The 21397-nt window shown below is 37.0% G+C and overlaps 1 protein-coding gene across 1 annotated transcript; it reads right to left on the reverse strand.

Moving 5' to 3' along the window:
* Positions 1-1969: 1969 nt before the first annotated feature.
* LOC113759809 lies at positions 1970-2554 on the reverse strand. The gene has a single exon (XM_027302384.1). It carries the CDS (start codon positions 2552-2554, stop codon positions 1970-1972), a length of 585 nt encoding a protein of 194 aa, XP_027158185.1.
* Between the last annotated feature and the right edge of the window lie 18843 nt (positions 2555-21397).

A 21397-nucleotide genomic window follows, 5' to 3' on the forward strand; every position in this document is an offset into this window, starting at 1 on the left:
CCGCAGAAAAAGCTGACAACTACCAGGTATACATCCGATGCCACCACCTCCCAAGCAAAGGTAAAGAATTTTCCTATGAACCTGTCCGGGCCTGCTGCGCTCTCCCCATCCATGGTAAAGACTATGTCCTTAACTTCTGTAAGAGAGGAAATGTTCGTTAATAGTGAGTTGTCCAGGTCCATTACCAGTTTTGGGATGACCTCCAGACCGGCATTAGAATGTGGGCCCCCCTCTGCCGTGAACAGCTCCTGAAAGAATCCTACAGCCACATCCCCAATCTGAGGCTCCCCCTCAATCCACTCTTCAGCTGTACCCCTAACCCGATGAATCACCGCCCTACGCCTCCGTTCCGTAACCAAAGAATGAAAGTATTTGGTGTTCCTATCCCCGTCCAAATGCCACCTTAGCCACGCCTTTTGTCTCCAAAAACCCTCCTCAATTACAAGCGCACGCCTCAACCGTGCACGAGCACTATGTAACTCGCCCCGCCGATGCTCAGTCGGATTCAGGTCGTACTGCATCTCAACCTCGGCTACCACGCGCTCTGCACTACGGGCCCCCTCAAAAATATCACTGAATGTCGTCCTAGACCATTGCTTAAGGGCATTTTTAACATACCGTAATCTCGTGGCCAGTACTTGCAGTAGGGAGCCACTGACTGGCTGAGCCCAGCAATCCTTGATAACCCCCAGCAAACCATGATGAGTGGTCTAGATGTTTAAGAAACGAAACGGCCTGGGCTTGTTGTCTAGCCTCGTAGCCACTGACAGCAACAAGGAAGCATGATCCGACGGGTCACAGCACAAATGCTGAACCATGACTTCGTACGGAAGCTCCAAAACGCGCCCACAAAGAAGTAAGCGGTCCAGACGCTTCCAAATCCACGCCATTCCCGATCGATTATTACACCAGGTATACCTTGACCCAGAGAATCTCACATCACTGACTCCAGCCACCGTCATGAAATTAAAAAAGTCCAACCCCTCTGACGGTCTAAATGGTAGACCGCCCCTCTTCTCCTCGGTCTTTGTGACCACATTGAAATCTCCCACCAAAAACCATGGGTTCAAGGCGGGCTTATCCCTTAGTAATGCACTCCATAACTCCTCCCTCTCCTGGTCCGTACACTTCGCATGTATACAAGACAGAATAATGGAGTGTTGGAAAAGATGAGATTGCACTCTAATAGTTAAATGTTGGGGAGACTCCCCAATAGTCTGACACGTAAACAACAACCGGTAAAAAATCCAAACTGAACCCCAATGATTGGACATGCAGCAATCAATCCCCAATTTAAGTCTAATATCAGTGATTGACTCCACCCTCAACTTAGGTTCAACAACAACAACCAATTGAAGATCATACAATTTAATAAGTTTCCTCAACCGTCTCAAGTTAGGAGCTCAAGCCACTCCCTTTATATTGCAGAAAAGTAACTTAATCATCAGAAAGCACAGAGAAAGTATTTGTTGAAGAACTAACCATGGATTGTAATGTTCTATCTGACGGGAAGCCAGCCCGGAGACCACGCGACCTTGCATCAGTTCTCTCCTTACAAATCACTTTCTCCTGCGCAAGGCTGTCAGTAATCGCCACTGTATCCATATGCACTGTCTCTAGTGGTGACACCTCCCCCCGAACACAATCCCTAGGACACCCGCCCCTAGGAGAGAGGTTACCCACCCTTCGCTGAGTGTCTTGTATGTCGTCAACCAACATGTCGTCCGCATAAGACATTGCTTGCCTCTCAACCAATTGCATGACCACCCTCGCTGCCAGCCCACTCCCCGAGCCTCGATACCTTCCCCTCCTCCCTCAGGTCGCAGCAACACCTCCTTATCGCTAGTCCCTTCGACTGCAACCACCCCCCCACTGTCCACCGCTGTCCCCCTCTCCTGCTCCACTGGTGTAGCAGCAGTGGGCTGCCTCACTTGCTCCCTTTGTGCACCCCCTGCTCTCTGTCCGTAGGTCATAACAACTGGTGGCTGACTGTGAGCATGCGCTCCCCAACAACTAGCACATTGGTAGCCACAGCCCCCGTAACTTCCTCTTTTGCCCCAGCAGCCGCCGCAACCTCTTGCACCAACACGGACTGCCTTTCCTCATTGCCCTCTGCATGCCCATCATGAACGTCCATATCCACCGTCTCTGTCAACCGAAGTTCTCTTGTTCCAGTAGTCTTGGCATGGTGACCAGTGGCACCACGTAACTCGGGTTTCAACACATGGCAGGTCTCCACATCGTGACCTTGGCGGAAGCAATGTGAGCAGTACCTAGTAGGATTCTCTACCACCAACTCTTGCCAGAAACCAGCGTGGTTTCCATTGCCAATCCAAACCCGTGACGGCGTCGACCACAACAAATCCATCTCAATACACACCCGTGCCACGGTTGGCCGTGAAACAACAAGGGTAGCCGCATCAACCAACAAATGATTACCCACCATAGAAGTAATCTGAAAAATCACCTCTTTATTGAAAAAATGCAGCGGGAGTTTTGGTAATTGGAGCCACAGCGGAACCACCGACGACTCCCTGTCAACATGGAAGTCCATGGTCCATTTGAACTCTCATGGGGAAGGAAGACACATACCAGATCCTCCGAAACCATACACGATGAAAGTCAGCTTCATTGTGTCACTGAATCAACACATGTCGTGCGTCCAACAAGCCCACCGACGGGTTCTCACGCAAATCCAGCGACGCAATGAACTTCCTCACCTCCTCCAGCTTCGGTCTACCTCTGGAGAATTTCCCAACCAATGTGAAACGAAATGGACTGGCCAGAGCTTCCACCACTGCCTGTGGGAAAATCAGCGTAGGTTCCCCCTTGTGTGTAGCCTCCTCTACCGCAAAGGAGAGCGACGGCTGCGATGAAATCTTCGTGAACAACTCGGAAAAATATTTGCGTTGAAAGGTAGAGGGGGCAGGATGCCCCCCATCAGGTGGCCGGAGGGCAGCCATGGATTGCCGCACCCCTGCCCAAGCTGCTCCTTCAAAAACCCTAGCACCGAATCCTTACCTTCTATTTTTGGAAAGAAAAGAGAGCGTTTTTACTAAACCTCGTCCTTTGCCAAAAGTTTAAGAGTAGGATATATGAACTAATTAAAGTATATATGTCACTGTTTATAGATTGGAGGAGACTTCAAGGGCATGTTAAGGATCTTTTCAATCAAGCAATTTGAGGCAGGTGGTACTTACCTCTCTGTATTTTTCAAATGTTAAATATGAATTTTCTCAAATGAAAACTTTATTTTGAAATATGTAAAATGGATCATATATGCCTATTTGAAATATTTTACTATGCTATGAAATATGAAATGAGTGATATATTTTCATGAAATGTAAGAAAATGCATGTGATAAGTGAAATGAGCTCTGAACAATCATGAAATATACAGTAGGGGCTATAGTTCTGTCATATATGAGGATCAAATGAAGATCAATAAAAATGTTTGATCAACTATGATAGTCGTAACTGTTGTGCTCGGCCGATTAGCCTATATATGCTATGTCATGTTATGTCATGTGGTCAAGAGGTTGACACGAAACCTCTTGGTTGCCCTCCTATAAGGGATATAATCTCTAAACTGACTACTCAAAAGCTAGATATTGCATGTACTTGTTTATGAGCTCTATTTTATGAAATTAGATGACATGATTGACATGTTTTGTGATTAGCAATAATTTTATATGAATTGATCACGTCATGTTATGTGTTTCCATACCATGTTCAGCAAGGAGCACCTCTAAAACTTGTGGGACTAAATGCTACGTCTGACAGAAGCCATTTGTATGTATACCACTCACTCTCAATAAAATATGTATATGTAATATACAAAAAGATGCGAAATGTTTTTGTTCAATGTATGCATGTAATATTGCTTGATTGAATTTGCAAATGTATATATCATGTACATAGCAAGATCATGTACGAATAGAAGATAAGAGAAGGGTAGAAAGATAGGCGTATTTTTACTCTAAAAGTATAGTGTAGGTTGTTTAGCAAATGTATGGATTCGAATATATTATGCATTTCTTTAGATTTGCAAGTTTTAAATATTAGTGAATTTTTACAAGTTATGGTAATAGTTGTGAGGACCCGAAAAATTTCCTTATTTTATTTTATTTCTTCGAATACATTTTCGTTACTTTACTGTATTGCCTTCATTTCCTAGATATTTTTACAAGTGAGTCAAGTTTTTAAATTATTTTCCTTGTATAAATTAGTACATATTAAGTTGTAATGCATTATGGAAGTGGGACCCACTAGTGAGGTGTGTGCGTCCAATTTTTAAAGATTAGGAGGAGTTTTGTACAAAGGGATATTATTTTATAAGGTGTTAAGGGATAATTAGATATTGGTTAGATATTTTAGTTTTTAGAAGACAATAAGATGAGGATTAACCACAGTGAGCCAAGTGTCGCACAAGCCATAGCTCTTTGACTTTGACTAAGACTTTTCTTGACCTTTTATTAACAAAAAATTTGGCCAAAATTCTATCATCTTTCCTCCCTCTTTGGCTGACTTTTGAGCCAAGAAAAAGAGAGAAAAAACTTCACAAAAACCCAAGTCTAATTCTTGAAAAATTAGTGCAAGATTCAAGAGAAAGTTCAACAAGATTCCACCCAACCTTGGCTTGCTACTTGAGAGGTGATTCTGGGGGTTCTTGGTGCAACTTGCAAAGCTTGAGGAGCTTGAGGTAAACCTTAAATCATGAATTTTAATGCTTTGAATTAGTAGGGTATGCATGTAATTAAGGTGCTTAGATAACCTAGATACTTGAGTTGTTGATGGCTTGGCTTGGGTTCTTGTTTTGAAGCTTGGATCATGGGTTTATGTTTATGCCTTCTATGTGTTTGATCTATGGTTAGGTGTGTTAGGTGAGGATTTCTTTAGGTTTTCTTGGTTGTGTTAGCATGAGAATCATGGTTAAAGTAAGTATAGTTAACTTGGTGTGTATGAAATAAAAATTCAACAATCACAAGTTGGAATTTATGCTCGAGCTAGCTGAATTTTTAGCTTCAATTTTGTGAGGATTTTTGTGTTGTTTTGGTGAGATTTGTGCTTGAGGAACTTGGTTTAACCTTACCCTAGAAGTGGATGTTATGTATGGGTGTTTGAGTGGTAGTTTTGTTGGAGTAAAGTTAAGAAAACTAGGTGGAAATTTTCTATTTTGGGGTTGCTTGCTGGCCGGCCATGGATTGGAGGTTTTTCCCTTGATCTTTGTGACTTATTGAACCTTAATTAAGCTTAAGAAACTTGGCTAAACATTGGTTTAACCTTATATGTGAATTGAGGTGAAATGGAGCAAGTAAATTGGTTGATTTGGCTTGGTAAAGTAGCGGACTGTTTTTTTCTTCCTTGTTGGCCGGACTGCCTTGATTCATTTTATCATTTTGTGTGTTGAATTTTAAGATTAAATAGTGCTATATAACTTTACTCCTTGTATATTAACTTTAGGAGATTGAATTGGATGAATTTGAGCCAAAATGAATGATATTAGAAAGGAGCATTAGGTGATTTTGTCAAAGTCCTGAGCTGATCAGAACAGGAAAATTAGTCAACTTCCGTGGACTTCTGGTATTTATAGGAGAGGAATTAGAGTTTGCATTTTATATCGTTGGAAAGCTCTTCGGGTCTAGTTTCCAACACTACAACGGCGTGTGATTCTGACTTTTCTACAATGAGATATGGCCATTTTCGCGAGACTGTTATACCCGAGAAAACTCTTTTGAACTTGAATGAGATTTTCCTTTTGCTCAACTTTCTTGCACTTGTCAAACTCATTTTCTTATGACATTTTCCTACATTTTTAGTCTAACTTGCATGGTAAATTGAGTCGATTAACAACCCACTTGGTCACCTAATGAACATACGTTTGGGTTGGAAGATGAATCTAGGATATTAACGACTTTCACTCGTTGCCCTAGGACTGGGAAACGAAGGTGAGGGTAATCATGGGACTTGATGGACAAACTCTCCATTTCTTAACAGGTGAGTGTTCCAATGCATGTTATTTGATTATGCTTTACTTGAGAAAATGTTATTATTTGCTTAAGTGCTCTCTTATGAATGACATGCTAATAAGTGAATGACTGTTGTGATTTTCTTGTCTTGCTAATTTGCTATGAGTGCATGTTCACATTGCATGAATGTGTGATAAATGTGCAAGAATGTATGCCAATGTGTACTTTATCGCCTCGGCTGAACTGAGCTTAACCTTTTACTGGCACCTTATCAGAGACTCGCTATTTGCGAGGTCGGATCAGCTGGATAACTTTGGGTTATAACTTACCAATGTTAAGTGCAAAGCTCAAACTCTTTGGCGAAAGGCCTTGAGTACAATGTTAAATGTTTAATGTTAAATGAGAGAACTGTTGATTTTTCGGAGGACATAAGGTGAATGTTAAATGAGAGGATTGTTGATCTTTCGGAGGACATAAGATAGGAGTTCGGAGGTTATAAGGTGGTAAAATGTAGGGGATTGTTTATTGGCAGTTATAAGGTGAATGTTGCTCCCTGTGAGCCCCGTATCCTTTTAATGTTTAAATTATTGTTCATCCTTGTATTTACTTGAATGAATGATTGAATGCACGCATGAATGTTATTGTTTATCAAGTATTTTACATTGAAAAATTCCTATTTCAATTAATTGCACCACTACCAGTTTCTAAAGTTGAGTATCGATTTACTTGAAGCTATATTACTTGAAAAAATGTGTTTACATGTTAAATTGTGTTATTCTCTTATTTGGCCTGTTTACTTGTGTCGCGCCCCATTTTTTGAAAAAAAAAGAAAAAAAATTACGAGTGTATAAAAATGAATTTTGATTTATTTGAGTGAAAATGAGTTTTTGATTTTTAGAAAATAAATAAAGAGAAATGGGCCTAAATGGGACTTAAAAGTTGCGACGATTTTGATCCAAAAATAATAGTTTAAAAAGGGGTTTTAAGAAAAAATTGGAGCCGCCACTTGGTATAAAGTTAAGGTGTACCAAGTCTCCCAAAATGAATTTTAAATAAAAAATTGAGAAAACCCTTTTTAAACGACTCCAAATCTACGTAAATCAAAGAAAAAGGTTCGAGAGTCACATTTGAAGAAAGGAAAGGCAAGGATAAAATCCAAGGCACCCTTTTAACCTAGCCAAAGCTAGTTGTGTGATTTAGTCAAAAATTTTCTTAGTTCAACCTAAAAATTTATCATATTTGGATGTCACTATATGGATGCAAAACCTAAACCTAGGAGGATATCGGTGGGTCAGAATATCTCTTCAAAACTTAATTGGTGCCAATCAGATAAATTGTGATGCCCTAGAGTGACTCTTTAAAGAGGTCACGAATATGCAACATATGAGATTCTCAAAAAAGAAAAGAAAATAATAATATACAAACATATATGACCTAAAGGAATGCATCGTAACGGGTACGGGGAACTAAGATTCGTGACTTCAATTTTCCCTTTTATGGAGGGAATACGAGCGTGCCAAGGTTAAAAAGCCAAATTCGTCCATATCCCATATTCGAGGGGTATTTCTCCTATTTAATCATGCAAATGTACTAACCTAGTTCTAATTCTTAAATGGAATGCAGGTCTAATGTTATGTATCGCACATGGGGATAAGAGATATATATATAGGGGAAATATGGGATAAGGGATATACATATGGGGAATATGGGATAAGGGATGTACATATAAGGGAAATGTCATGCAAAATGATAAAAAAAAAACCTAAAAGATAGAAAATATGCATGCAAATGCAGTGATTGTCACACAAACATGATCTAACGTGTAGACGGTCCCTAAGGGTCTAGTGTTAGACTAACCCATGTCTATGAGTCCTCACTAGCATTAAACTAGTGAAAAATCGGAACAAAGGGCCGCAACTAGCGTTGGACTAGTGTGGTGACGTTATACATTTATTATAATCAAATAAATCATATAAAACATAATGAAAGCAAGTAAACACATAATATCACATAAAACACATAACACACAAGCATGATATCTAGATGCAAGACCCTAAGAAAGCGAGTAACACGTAATACACAAGCATGCAAAACACATAAAGCAAATAGAAACCTAACTATTACATTTGGAGGCCCTAACTACAATCTAAAGGGGGAAGAATGAAATAAAACAAAATAGTAACCTAACTATTCCAACTTGGCATTTAAATGCTTCTCAAATAACCAAAAGTAAATATACAAAATTAAAATAAATAAAGTGAATAAATAAATAAATTAAATAATAAAACATTCAAGAAAAAACATGCAATTACACACATAAAATCACATAGGAGCACAAAGGATCAAGTAAAATCAAAATAAAGGGGTAGAGTGTACCTCCCTTGGATTGGTGTGCCAATGAAATGACATTTTTCTTATTTACCCTCTCCAAAACAAAGAAAAAGGTCAAGACATCACTTTAATTAACAAATAATTACAAGAAATGGAAATCAACACGAAATTGAATTAATCAAAGCATTCAAATGAAAGTCAAAAACCCCTATTCAACAAATTAAAACAAACAAGGACCCAATTGAAAGAATCAAAGAAGTTAGAGGGGCCAATTTATTGTTATTACAAATATTAAAGGTCTAAACTAAAATAAAATAAAATTAGGGTTTAAGATGAGGCCTACCAAAACCAAATACTAAAATTCAAAAAAAAAAATAAATGAAAACCCATTTGCTATAATTAAACAACAAAATTACCCAAAATTTTACTAAAATTCAAATCAAAACTAGAAATATATCAAAAATTATTCAACCTCCAAATTTCATCCCAAAACTGATGCATATTCTGTCCAATAATCACATGAAAGCATACCAAGGAAAAATAACATGTTAAAAGGATAAAATTGATTACTTTTTCTAATTTTTTGGGCCATAGTAGCATTAGACAAAAAGTAAGGGGTTAGAGTGCAATTTTCGAAAAATTTCATGCATAACCGCGAAGCTTTCTTCTTCAGCACATGGTTTTTGGGTTTCTGCAAATTTGGAAGCTTATTCAACGGAGATATGCCCATGCGAAATAACTCAAACGAAGTCTATTGATTCATCAACCCAACCCAAATGCTATAACTTCAAATCAATGTTGTTAACATCACCCAAAATGCAATTGTCTATTCCCAGCAAATCCAATGAAGCAACTGGATATGAATAATGCAGCAAAGACAGAAAGAAAGCAACCCCAAACGTGTACATGGTAAACCACAAACCTCAAACAAACCAAAAGCTTCAGCAACCCCGAAAAAAAATGACTCTATCAACACGGCTACAACCAACCAAGATTATGCAACTCAGGTCGAGAAGACTATTGACAAGATAACTGGGAAGAAAAAAGAAGCTTTTTGATTCATAACTGCAAGATTATCATCATTATTCTCTCATTTCCTCTGTCAAACCCATCAGAGACTAACGAAAATGCATCAAATGATTGAAAAGACTAGCATTTAACTAATGTTCATGAAGATCTGAACGATGAAGTCGCAGTCATGGCTATAAAACATTGACAGAAGCAAAATAACGCAAGATTCATGTATTGTGGGCTTGAACTCTCGTGAAAAATGGTGTTAAAACGATCAAGAGGAGAATCTGTGGTTACCTTAGAACCTTAATCAAGTGCAATGAACGTGAAAATGCTCCCAGAAATCGCACCGATTCTGGAAATTAAGCTTATGATAACTTTGCCGTCGAAATTTCAGCGATGGAGGACCTGAAACTTGGAGCCCCGATTCCACAGACTTGGCGATGTTTTTTCCAAACAAAATTCCAAAACAGGCCAGTTCGTCAGCCTGTGATGAAAATTTTTTGCTACAATTTTCTCAGTTTTTTCTTGCTCGATCTCCTCTCCCTTTTCTCTTTTCCTTGTCCTAAGCTCTCTCTCTTCTTGCATAGGTTTTCTTTTCCTAACCCAGAAAAATTTGCCCCCTGCCCGTGCCTTTTCTTCCTGCTTTTTCAACCCCCCAAAACCCCCTTTTTCTTCTCCCTTTTTCCTAGTTTCTTTCTTGCCCATTTTCTTCCTCCCTCTGCAATCTCTCCCTCAGTTCTTTTTCTCCTCTTTTTGTTCTTTCTTTTCTTGTTTTTCTCCACTGTCCAAAGCTCTCTCACAACCTCCCTTTCTCTGTTCAGCCGCCACACCCTTTTTCTCCTCTCCTCCTAGACCCTCGCTTCTCCCCCTCTCAAATTTCCAGAACCTCCTCTGCTTCCTTTCTTCCACCGCCCCTCTTGCTTTTCTTTTCTTTGTTTTTCTCCTAATTTTTCTAAACTTCCCAAGTGTCTTGCCACCTACCCCCTCCCTTTACATGTGGTATCAACAAAATGGGGACACTTGTCCTATTTGCATGCACTAACACTTGTCCAATACTTCCCTGATACACTTGTCTAATGCTCTTTAGCACACTTGTTCAACATGCAAACCCCCCACCTATCTTCATATTTTCCCTTTTTTATTATTATATATATTTTTTATCATTATTATTTTTGTTTTTCAAAATCAACTTAGGTAAGCAAACAAAGTTAATTCCTAATTAAAGTTGCATTCCAAAATTTTCATTTATTTTAAAGAAATTGAATCTAAGAGGATTAAAAAAACAAATTAAAAAGCAAATTTTTGAATTTTTGTGAGAATTTTCCTTTTTCAGAAATTTAATGCAAAAATATCTTAAAATTAAAAATAATAATGAACCTAATTTATAAAATAAGTAAAAATAACACTAACTATCATTTAATCCATTAAAATAAAATAAACTAAAATAAGAATAAAAAAAATAAAGCTAACATTGAATTAAATAAATGAAATTTTTGGTGTCTACAACTTGGAATGCTCACTGGGCGTAAGCTCATCCCATATTTTGTTTTTCTTAACAGGATTTGGATCTAGGAGTGCTCAAGAATACTGTTGGAATGTTTTGAGAGACTTTAAGTTTTTATTTTATTAGAAATGACTGTAGTGTATATATTTTTGGGTTATTGTTAAGATAGGCGTTGAATGATGAATCTTTTGTACGCGAACCTATGTAATAGCTTTTGGATGTATGCAAATGTTATTTTGGGGTGTAATGAACATTATTTTGGTTAGTTTAGAAATTTCAAGTAATTCTTGCTATGGATTGTAGTGAGTCCTGGCGAGAGCTACGTAGGCGGTCCGCTGACCCCTCTGGTTCGCCTTTGGGGAAAGTGGAGCTGTCACAATTGGTATCAAATCCTAGGTTTCAGATCACTATAGAGTATCCTAGGCTGAAAGTTAAGGATACCGGACCGTGGGACTAGTGTGACTGTTAAGTGAAACATTGAACATCTATGATCTCGGTGGTTCTTAAGACAAGTTCTTTGCACGCTTCTTCTCTAGGAATTGGTAAGGAAAGAAGAGGATTGTGAGGGGTTGATTTCATGAATAAATGATGTGTTTTTTGGATAATGGTAAGATTTGATATCTAGGTGTCGAATCTTTGACTTGAAGACTTATGAAGCTCTCATTTCGTTTGAAGTATCCCTTAAGGATTTTGAGATTCGAATGTACTTGGCCACAACTAGAAGTGACTCTTGGAGTGATTGATTAAGTACAGTTTTCCCGCAACTGTTGTTAACAGATTTTTGTTTTAGAAAGATAGAGTTGACCGGATCTGTTATGATATAATCAAGTGACCATTGATTTTGACTTGTGTGAAAGGGATAATGGGGTTGGAAGTGAGAATTGTTTAATGTATTTAATGCCTTCAACTTGAATGTGTATGACACTTGGTTTCAACTTGTGTTGATTAAATAGCTCTGATTGAGCCTAATTATAGCTAGAATTGATTGTGACTACGTTGCTTGTGGAAATGCTTTAGTCTAATTTGTCAGTTATTATTTTTGAATATATGTGCTTGTCATTGGTATGTTCACATGCATATGTGTGTGTATGTTCATAATGAATATTGGATTAATACACATCTACATAGACTGGTTGAGAAAAAAAAATGGAAGCTGGAAGACAGCGACGAGGGCGTCCATGTGGACAAGCCCAAAATCAAAGGGAAGAGAGTGGGTCTGTGGCTAACCAAAATACTGAGCCAAGGGCTAGGGCAAATGATCAAGTGGCATTGGCTATAAATCATATGACAGACTTGTTAGAACGTTTAGTGCCCTAACAGGACCAAGGGGCTGGACAAGTGAATCAACAAAGAGACCAAGAGATCGGAGAGGATAAAGCATTGGAGAGATTTCAAAAGTTTTCTCCACCTAAGTTTTCTAGGAGTCCTGACCCTGAAATAGTTGAAAATTAGTTAGAAAACATGATAAATATCTTTGCTATTCTAAGATATACAGAGGAAAGGCAAGTGACATTTGCTGTATTTCAATTTGAGGGAGCAGCCCGATCATAGTGGAATGTCGTAAGGACTAAGTGGGAGAGCGAGCAAGTACCCTAGACCTGGCTAAATTTTACCCGAGAATTTAATGAGAAATATGTTCCCCCTCTTGTTCAAGAAAGAAGAGAGGATGAGTTTGTAAGGCTCCGCCAGGAATCAAGGAGTGTTGTTGAGTATGAGGCTCAGCTTACAAAATTATCCAAATTTGCTCCAGAGTTGGTTGCTACTAAGCAAAAGAGAAAAAGGCGGTTCATTCAGGGCTTAAATCTGGAAATTCAAGAATCTTTGGCAGCGGCTCAAATTCCTACATTCAGTGACACCCTTGAAAAAGCTCAAAGGGTTGAAAGTACGAGATCTCAATTCCGAGCTTTTCAAATACGGAAAAGGGATGCATCTAGCAGTCATAACGTGGAAATACCTAGAGAAGATGTACCACCTTCCAAAGTTGGGAGAAAAGCTAGAGAAGTACAACTTTCACTTCCATCTCCACCCATGGCGGGGAAACCAGCAGGAACTATAATAAGAGGAACTCAAATTGAAAGGGAACCACCAAGGAAAGTTTCGCGGGAAAGCCAAGGACTGACACCTCATTTGACTTATGGATATTGTGGGAAGCCTAATCACATTGAGGAAAACTGTTGGAAAAAGTAGCGAAAGTGTTTGATTTGTGGAAGCGCAGATCATCAACTTGCAAACTGCCCGAAAAATCAACGAAGAGAGAGTGCTCCTCAGCAAATGGATAAAGATGTCTCTAAACAAGTAAAGGAAGGAGGGAATACACCTCGAGCACTGGCTAGAACCTATGCTATTTATGGACAACCGTCTTCAGAGTCCACAAGGGTGATAGAAGGTAAGAATTTCGAGAACGAAATTCTTTTAAGGGAGAGAGAGTGTGAGGACCCGAAAAATTTTCTTATTTTATTTTATTTTATTTTATTTTTTCGAATACATTTTCGTTACTTTATCGTATTGCCTTCATTTCCTAGATATTTTTACAAGTGAGTCAAGTTTTTAAATCATTTTTCTTGTACAAGTTAGTACATATTAAGTTGTAATACATTATGGAAGTGGGACCCACTAGTGAGGTGTGTGCGTCAAATTTTTGAAGATTAGGAGGAGTTTTGTGCAAAGGGATATTATTTTATAAGGTGTTAAGGGATAATTAGAGGTTGGCTAGATATTTTAGTGTTTGGAAGACAATAAGATGAGGATTAACCACAGTGAGCCAAGTGTCGAACAAGCCATAGCTCTTTGACTTTGATTAAGACTTTTCTTGACCTTTTATTAACAAAAAATTTGGCCAAAATTCTATCATCTTTCCTCCCTCTTTGGCGGAATTTTGAGCTAAGAAAAAGAGAGAAAAAAAACTTCACAAAAACCCTAAGTCTAATTCTTGGAAAATTAGTGCAAGATTCAAGAGAAAGTTCAACTAGATTCCACCCAACCTTGGCTTGCTACTTGAGAGGTGATTCTTGGGGTTCTTGGTGAAACTTGCAAAGCTTGAGGAGGTTGAGGTAAACCTTAAATCATGAATTGTAATGCTTTGAATTAGTAGGGTATGCATGTAATTAAGGTGCTTAGATAACCTAGATACTTGAGTTGTTGATGGCTTGGCTTGGGTTCTTGTTTTGAAGCTTGGATCATGGGTTTATGTTTATGCCTTCTATGTGTTTGATCTATGGTTAGGTGTGTTAGGTGAGGATTTCTTTAGGTTTTCTTGGTTGTGCTAGCATGAGAATCATGGTTAAAGTAAGTATAGTTAACTTGGTGTGCATGAAGTAAAAATTGAACAATCACAAGTTGGAATTTATGCTCGGGCTGACTGAATTTTTAGTTTCAATTTTGTGAGGATTTTTGTGTTGTTTTGGTGAGATTTGTGCTCGAGGAACTTGGTTTAACCTTACCCTAGAAGTGGATGTTATGTATGTGTGTTTGAGTGGTAGTTTTGTTGGAGTAAAGTTAAGAAAACTAGGTGGAAATTTTCTATTTTGGGGTTGCTGCTGGCCGGCCATGGATTGGAGGTTTTTCCTTGATCTTTGTGACTTATTGAACCTTAATTAAGCTTAAGAAACTTGGCTAAACATTGGTTTAAGCTTGTATGTGAGAAAGTAAATTGGTTGATTTGGCAAGGTAGCGGAATATTTTGTTCTTCCTTGTTGGCCGGACTGCCTTGATTCATTTTATCATTTTGTGTGTTGAATTTTAAGCTTAAATAGTGCTATATACCTTGACCCCTTGTATATTAACTTTAGGAAATTGAATTGGATGAATTTGAGCCAAAATGAATGAGGTTAGGAAGGAGGATTAGGGTGATTTTGTCAAAGTCCTGAGCTGATCAGAACAGGAAAATCAGTCAACTTCCGTGGACTTCTGGTATTGATAGGAGAGGAACTACAGTTTTCATTTTATACCGTTGGAAAGCTCTTCGGGTCTAGTTTCCAACACTACCAACGGCGCACAATTCTGACTTTTCTACAGTGAGATATGGCCATTTTCCCGAGACTGCGCATGCTTGACTGTTATACCCGAGAAAACCCTTTTGAACTTGAATGAGATTTTCCTTTTGCTCAACTTTCTTACACTTGTCAAACTCATTTTCTTATGAACGTTTCCTACATTTTTAGTCTAACTTGCATGGTAAATTGAGTCGATTAACAACCCACTTGATCACCTAATGAACTTGCATTTGGGTTGGAAGATGAATCTAGGATATTAACGACTTTTACTCGTTGCCCTAGGACTAAGAAACGAAGGTGAGGGTAACCACGGGACTTGACGGACAAACTCTGTATTTCTTAACAGGTGAGTATTCCAATGCATGTTATTTGATTATGCATGACTTGAGAAAATGTTATTATTTGCTCAAGTGCTCTCTTTTGAATGACTGTTGTGATTTTCTTGTCTTACTAATTTGCTATGAGCGCATGTTCACATTGCATGAATGCCTGATAAATGTGCAAGAAAGTAGGCCGATGTGTACTTTATCGCCTCGGCTGAACTGAGCTTAACCCTTTGCTGGCACCCTATCCGAGACCCGCCATTTGTGAGGTCGGATCAGCTGGACAGCTTTGGGTGATAACTTACCAATGTTAAGTGCAAAGCTCAAACTCTTTCCCGAAAGGCCTTGAGTACAATGTTAAATGAGAGGATTGTTGATTTTTCGGAGGACATAAGGTGAATGTTAAATGATGGGATTGTTGATCTTTCGGAGGACATAAGGTGGGAGTTCGGAGGTTATAAGGTGGTAAAATATAGGAAATTGTTTATTGGCAGTTATAAGGTGAATGTTGCTCCCTGTGAGCCCCATATCCTTTTAATGTTTAAATTATTGTTCATCCTTGTATTTACTTGAACGAATGATTGAATGCACGCATGAATGTTATTGTTTATCAAATATTTTATATTGAAAGATTCCTATTTCAATTAATTGCTCCACTACCAATTTCTAAAGTTGAGTATCGATTTACTTGAAGCTATATTACTTGGAAAAATGTGTTTACATTTTAAATTGTGTTATTCTCTTATTTGCCCTGTTTACTTGGAATGCTCACTGGGCGTATGCTCATCCCATGTTTTGTTTTCCTTAACAGGATTCGTATCTGAGAGTACTCAAGAATACTGTTGGAATGTTTTGAAAGACTTTAAGTTTTTATTTTAGTAGAAATGACTGTAGTGTATATATTTTTGGGTTGTAGTTAAGATAGGCGTCAAATGATAAATCTTTTGTACACGAACCTGTATAATAGCTTTTGGATGCATGTAAATGTTATTTTGGGGTGTAATGAACATTATTTTGGTTAGTTTAGAAATTTCAAATAATTCTTACTATGGATTGTAGTGAGTCCTGGCGAGAATTGGGCAAGCGGTCCGCTAACCCCTCTGGTTCGCCTTTGGAGAAAGTGGGGCTATCACAATAGTGCCTTGTATTTGTGGGAGTAAGGTCTTACAGATTCGGCATGCCACGTTGCAAATCCGACCTAGAGAACTGGATTTGGGACGGGACATAATAAACCAAAACTCAAAGATACTAATGAAAGATATACCAACGTAAAAAGTTTGGTAAATTGATAAGTGCTCTTTTAATAGAATCAGTGAAATAAAATTTTATCTCAAAAATGAATAAGCCTACAAATACATACAAACACTTTTTTGTTGGCTAAATTTCTAAGTGTTTACATTTTCCATCCCTTGAACTCATTGACAGCATCGCTTTCCTAATCGAATGTCTGCAATGTGGTTTGATTAAATTATTCCGTCTTTACCAACCAGTCAAATATGGGTTGCACCAAACGATTGTCAATATATATATATTTTTTTGCCTTTTTCCTTTTTCCCCTAGCGTAATAAAACAAAACTTGAAGTTACTAATGACAGATATATCAATGTAAAAAGCTTGCTAAATCGATAGGTGCTCTTTTTATGGGTTCAACAAAATAAGTTTTATCTCAACAAAAATTTCTTTTTTTTTTTCGGGAGAACCTCAGTACCAATAATGAAGAACAAAATCTGTAGTTTATGCATGGCCTTAGTATGTATAGACAGAAATTTCAGCCCTTTGTTTTTGAAGCCTCAAAAAATTGAATAGAAAATAATTGAATACAAATGTCAATATTTGAAAAATAAAAAATTTGAATTATAATTTGATAGCTTCGACACTTCAATTGGTATAACTGAGATTTAATCCATCACATTTGACATGAGACTTGCCTTTCATGAAGGTGAACTTGTTGAATCTTTTGGAATACTTCTATGGGATCACTATGGTCTAGCTTTCGTTTTGTGATCTGCTGCTTTCTCCTTTTGCAATCTTTGTAGTAAGTTATTTTCTCATTTACAATCTTGCAAATTTGAAATTGAGGTATTGTTGAGATGCTTGTAGGTGGATTTCTTCCACGATCAAACTATGACACGTAGTATTGGTTTTTCATCCCTCTTTTTGGTTTGGGTGGATGATGAATGAGAACAAAATTTGCTAAGGAAAAAAATGGCAAGACATGATAAGTGCTCATCAGTTGTTGTGAATGATTTGTGTTATTAGTTAGTTATTATAGAGTTGTAGGGATTATAATATAAATGGAGTCCTAAAGTTTTGCAAATGTGATTTGGATTTTCGGTGTTCCAGATTAGTGGATAAGGGCTATGCAAATTTAAAATAGTGAAAGGATAAGGGTCGCCTAAACATGCATACCAACTCGAAATCATGAGAAGTTACATTACTAGTAGCTAAAAATTTGAAATGGTTTGATTGTAGCAAAATTGTGGAACTAAATATCTCTAAATTAAAATAAATATAAAATTTTAGAAAAAAGTGATTGGGATTGTGGAGGTGTGTGGAGCCTTGTAATAATAAACGCTCCTTGCAATACATATAGATAGATAGGTTTTGATTAGTTAGAGCGGAATAAATTCAGGAAGAAAACCCAATAAATCACAAAGACTTTTTTTGTTATTTTTATTAAGTTTTTAATTGGCATTCATTAACGCACTTAAATTATACCTAGCTTACTATGGGAATACATACAATCACAATTATTGCATCACTTGATTTAGATAATTTTCTAAATTAACTACATTTAAAAAAAAAACACTCGAAACCTCTCTTAATGAGTGCTCATTAGGTACCCGTTAGCAAAACCCCCTTTTTCTATATATTTTCAGTTAATTTCTGAAATGTCAATAAAATTTGTGCACTAGTGATACTTTTGAGTAAAATGTCATTAGGTTATGGCTAAATATTCATTTAATGGCATAGGCAGGAACCAGGGTTGGAACAAGATTTTACTCTTCCCCCGAGTTTTGGGGGGGCGGGGGAGGGGGGGATAGTTACACGCAAAGTAATACAAAATATTGTACGTAAAGTACATTAAACTAACTTCAAAGCTTACAAGACAATAAGTGGCATTCAAATACTTTTATTGACAAGAGACAAAATCTGAAATAAAATACTAAATTATTATATCACTTGGAAGTTTTACAAATATTGACAAACAACTCCATAGCAACTTATGAATGATGCCCAAATTAAAAAAAAATTTGTCATAAGAAAGGCATGGGATTAAAATGCTAAACCTTGTATAGAAATAATACTAAAACAAAATTCAAATGTTGAATAAATAATAATAATAATAATAATAGTACCGCTATCTTCTTAACGGTAATTTTAATTATACAATAAATAATTAAGGTGTGTAGTACAATGAAATTATTTTTTTTGGGTCCAAGAATGTAATGGAATTACTTCTGATAACACTACAATGTGGGTTTGGGCGATTGGAGAAGAGTCAATATGGTTGGTTAATGTGTTAAATAACCTATACAGTTACATTGACTAATACTAGTTTTCCTAATTTGCCAAGTTAACTGGATATTTCCTTTATCTTTACTTTTCTACTTTATTCCATTTCCTTTTATCATTAGCTTTTTTTATAATTAGCTGTCATAATTGTATTGTACTTAATAAATAATACTTGAATATGGTAAGAATACTAATGTAAATTAGGTAAAGATAAAAAAAAAAAAAAAAAACTTACTAGATGGATAGAATCTTGGAGGCGGCCCCGGGGGATTGGAAGCTATGCCCATTTGCACCCCTGATTCCGTCCTTGAGAGGAACAGTGTCTCTCTGCCAACGTGTTATACAAGCTCGGTAGTGAATTTTTTTTTTTTCAAAGAATGCCTCCATCTTGAAAAATACCAAAAAATAGGTGCAACTAATCCTAAAATTTTTTATTGTTACTTTTTATTTTTAATAAATTTAGTATGGCAGTGTGGGTAAAATGAGCACCAAATGAAAATGATAATTCACTCGAGTTTGCAAACATGTTTTCTTTTGGCTACCTAGCCTGAAAAGCATTTTATCCCATTGAGCGTTTTTTGAGTCTAATTGAGCAAGTTGTTGTACTGGTTTTCAGAACCGTGTTATCCCATGTACCTATGGCTAAACCTTACAGTTGGACTTGTAGTGTATCCATTCTAAAAATCAAGGATTAGACGGTATAAATGATCCAATCTCATTTAGCCTTGCCTATTGTAATAGGATTAGTAGTTTATCCTTCAAACTGGCTATACATCAATGCCTTAGATTGAAATTAAAAAATCCATCCGACCAAAGCTTTAAAGGCGTAGTGACACCTAAACCGCAAAAGAAAGAGGACCGATTTAATCTTGTCAATTGCTCAATTGTTATGGCAATATGTATGCAGCGGTAGCTATAGTTAAACTAATAAGGACCAACTTAACAATGACTAGGTAAAGAAATTAGAAATTACCAAATGAGAAGTTGTACATAACCTTAAACGGTTTGGAATTGGGAGTCTTGGTAAAAAATTTTGTTGCGATCCGAACCAACTACTTGACATCTATACTATATATAAAGTTTGAGGAAGGGGTTTGGGGTTAACATTGGGTTAACATTTATCGTCAATTTATGAACTTTTTTTTTGCCCTTATAAAAACTACTTTTATTTTAACTACCTATAATTACTCATGACTATTTTTACTTTTAACTATTTAAGTATATATTTTCAGCATAACTATCCCTAAACGTTATAACTGTCAATATAAAATTATTTTATGAAAAGCATTTAAAAAATTAAAGTTTACTTCACTAATAAAAATTTTATTTAAAATATATGACGATAAATATTTTATGTTTTCTGATTGCACACACATTGAGTGTGCATTGATCACTAGTGTTTAATAATTGATTTTTGATCAATGAAACGGCACCAAGTAAGCAAATAAGAACCTCGCATTATTATTTAAATTGTATTTAATATGGAATTTTGGGTTCAACAATTTTATTTGGAGTATTTTTGTTGATGAAAAAACTAATTACTAAACTTGTCTGATAAAATTTGGACGATGTATACATCCCACGGCCGGATTTGTCACCAACCAAACTAGGCGTCCAAAGGTGGTTTTGCTTAAGAGTGTATCTGTACTAAAAACGCTTCGACTAAAAAAGAAGACTTAGATTCCACGCAAAAGGATAAATTTCTAAATATTGCGATCTTTCTAGGCGTTTTACTACATTCCTGTTTTCAAGTTATGTTTTCAGGTTTTAATTTCTCATGTAATCTTGGATGATGATCCGGGCTTTGCTTGTTCAACTTGTGCTACCTTTTTAAGATTACTAAGTTCCCTTTTATTTGATTCCGGATGATTCTCGTTATCTGGATTATCCTTCTTTTATGCTATTCTTCTTGTTCTCATTGTAGTTAATAGTTCTTCTTGCATATTCAATAGCAGCCATTGATTAGCAATTCTGGAGCAGGCATATTCCGGCAATATGGTAGTATCTTGGATTGTATTGATGCTGAAGAGTGTAATTAATCATCAATATTCAGTCGAGATGATATGGAATCCAAGGATGAAAATTAAAAAGGATTATTCGGGTAAGTTAATTAGTTAAACTCTAGAATGTGTATTTACTTTTTTCTAGTTTCACGGCCTCACACGATGCACGAGGATGCCTGGATTTGTTGTGAGTTTCCTGGATTTTATTGTGAGGGTACACAAGATGGATGTTAAAACAATATAATTGGCTGACAAAAGCAGAGAAAAAATTGTACCATAATTGAGCTCACGTGGGTTAAATTTGCAGTTTATAACTCAATTTGCAAGTTTATTGCTGCTTATGTTGGGTAAACTTGCATTAGACATGCTAACAAGTAACATGAAGATGGGAAATGTCCATGACAAAGAAAACCATTTTGCACAGAATACTAAATAAGCGACAAACATGGAATACAAAGTCCTATATATACATCAGTGATAATGGTAGAGAACTGTAGGTAGTGATGTTGGTAAATCATCAGTTCCTGACCCTGTTCAAGGAGTAATGTTGACATCAATGAGGTTTGTAGCAAAGTGGAGGTGTCTGAAGCCTCCTTGAAGGACCAGCTCTGGATTACTTGTTAGCAGAATTTTCTGCACCTCTAAGTCACGTTCAATGGTGATTGATGACGTAGAATTCTGCGGGCAACTGACCAAAGGTTTACTGCTTGATATGGGCTACTGTGCTTTTCTTGCATTGCATTCAT

Source organism: Coffea eugenioides, chromosome 2 (genome assembly GCF_003713205.1).
Source record: "Coffea eugenioides isolate CCC68of chromosome 2, Ceug_1.0, whole genome shotgun sequence".
NCBI lineage: Eukaryota > Viridiplantae > Streptophyta > Magnoliopsida > Gentianales > Rubiaceae > Coffea > Coffea eugenioides.

What these genes read in the sequence shown, in the direction of transcription:
- LOC113759809 (XM_027302384.1), bottom strand. Translation starts at nt 2,554, where the DNA reads ATGGACTTCCATGTTGACAGGGAGTCGTCGGTGGTTCCGCTGTGGCTC.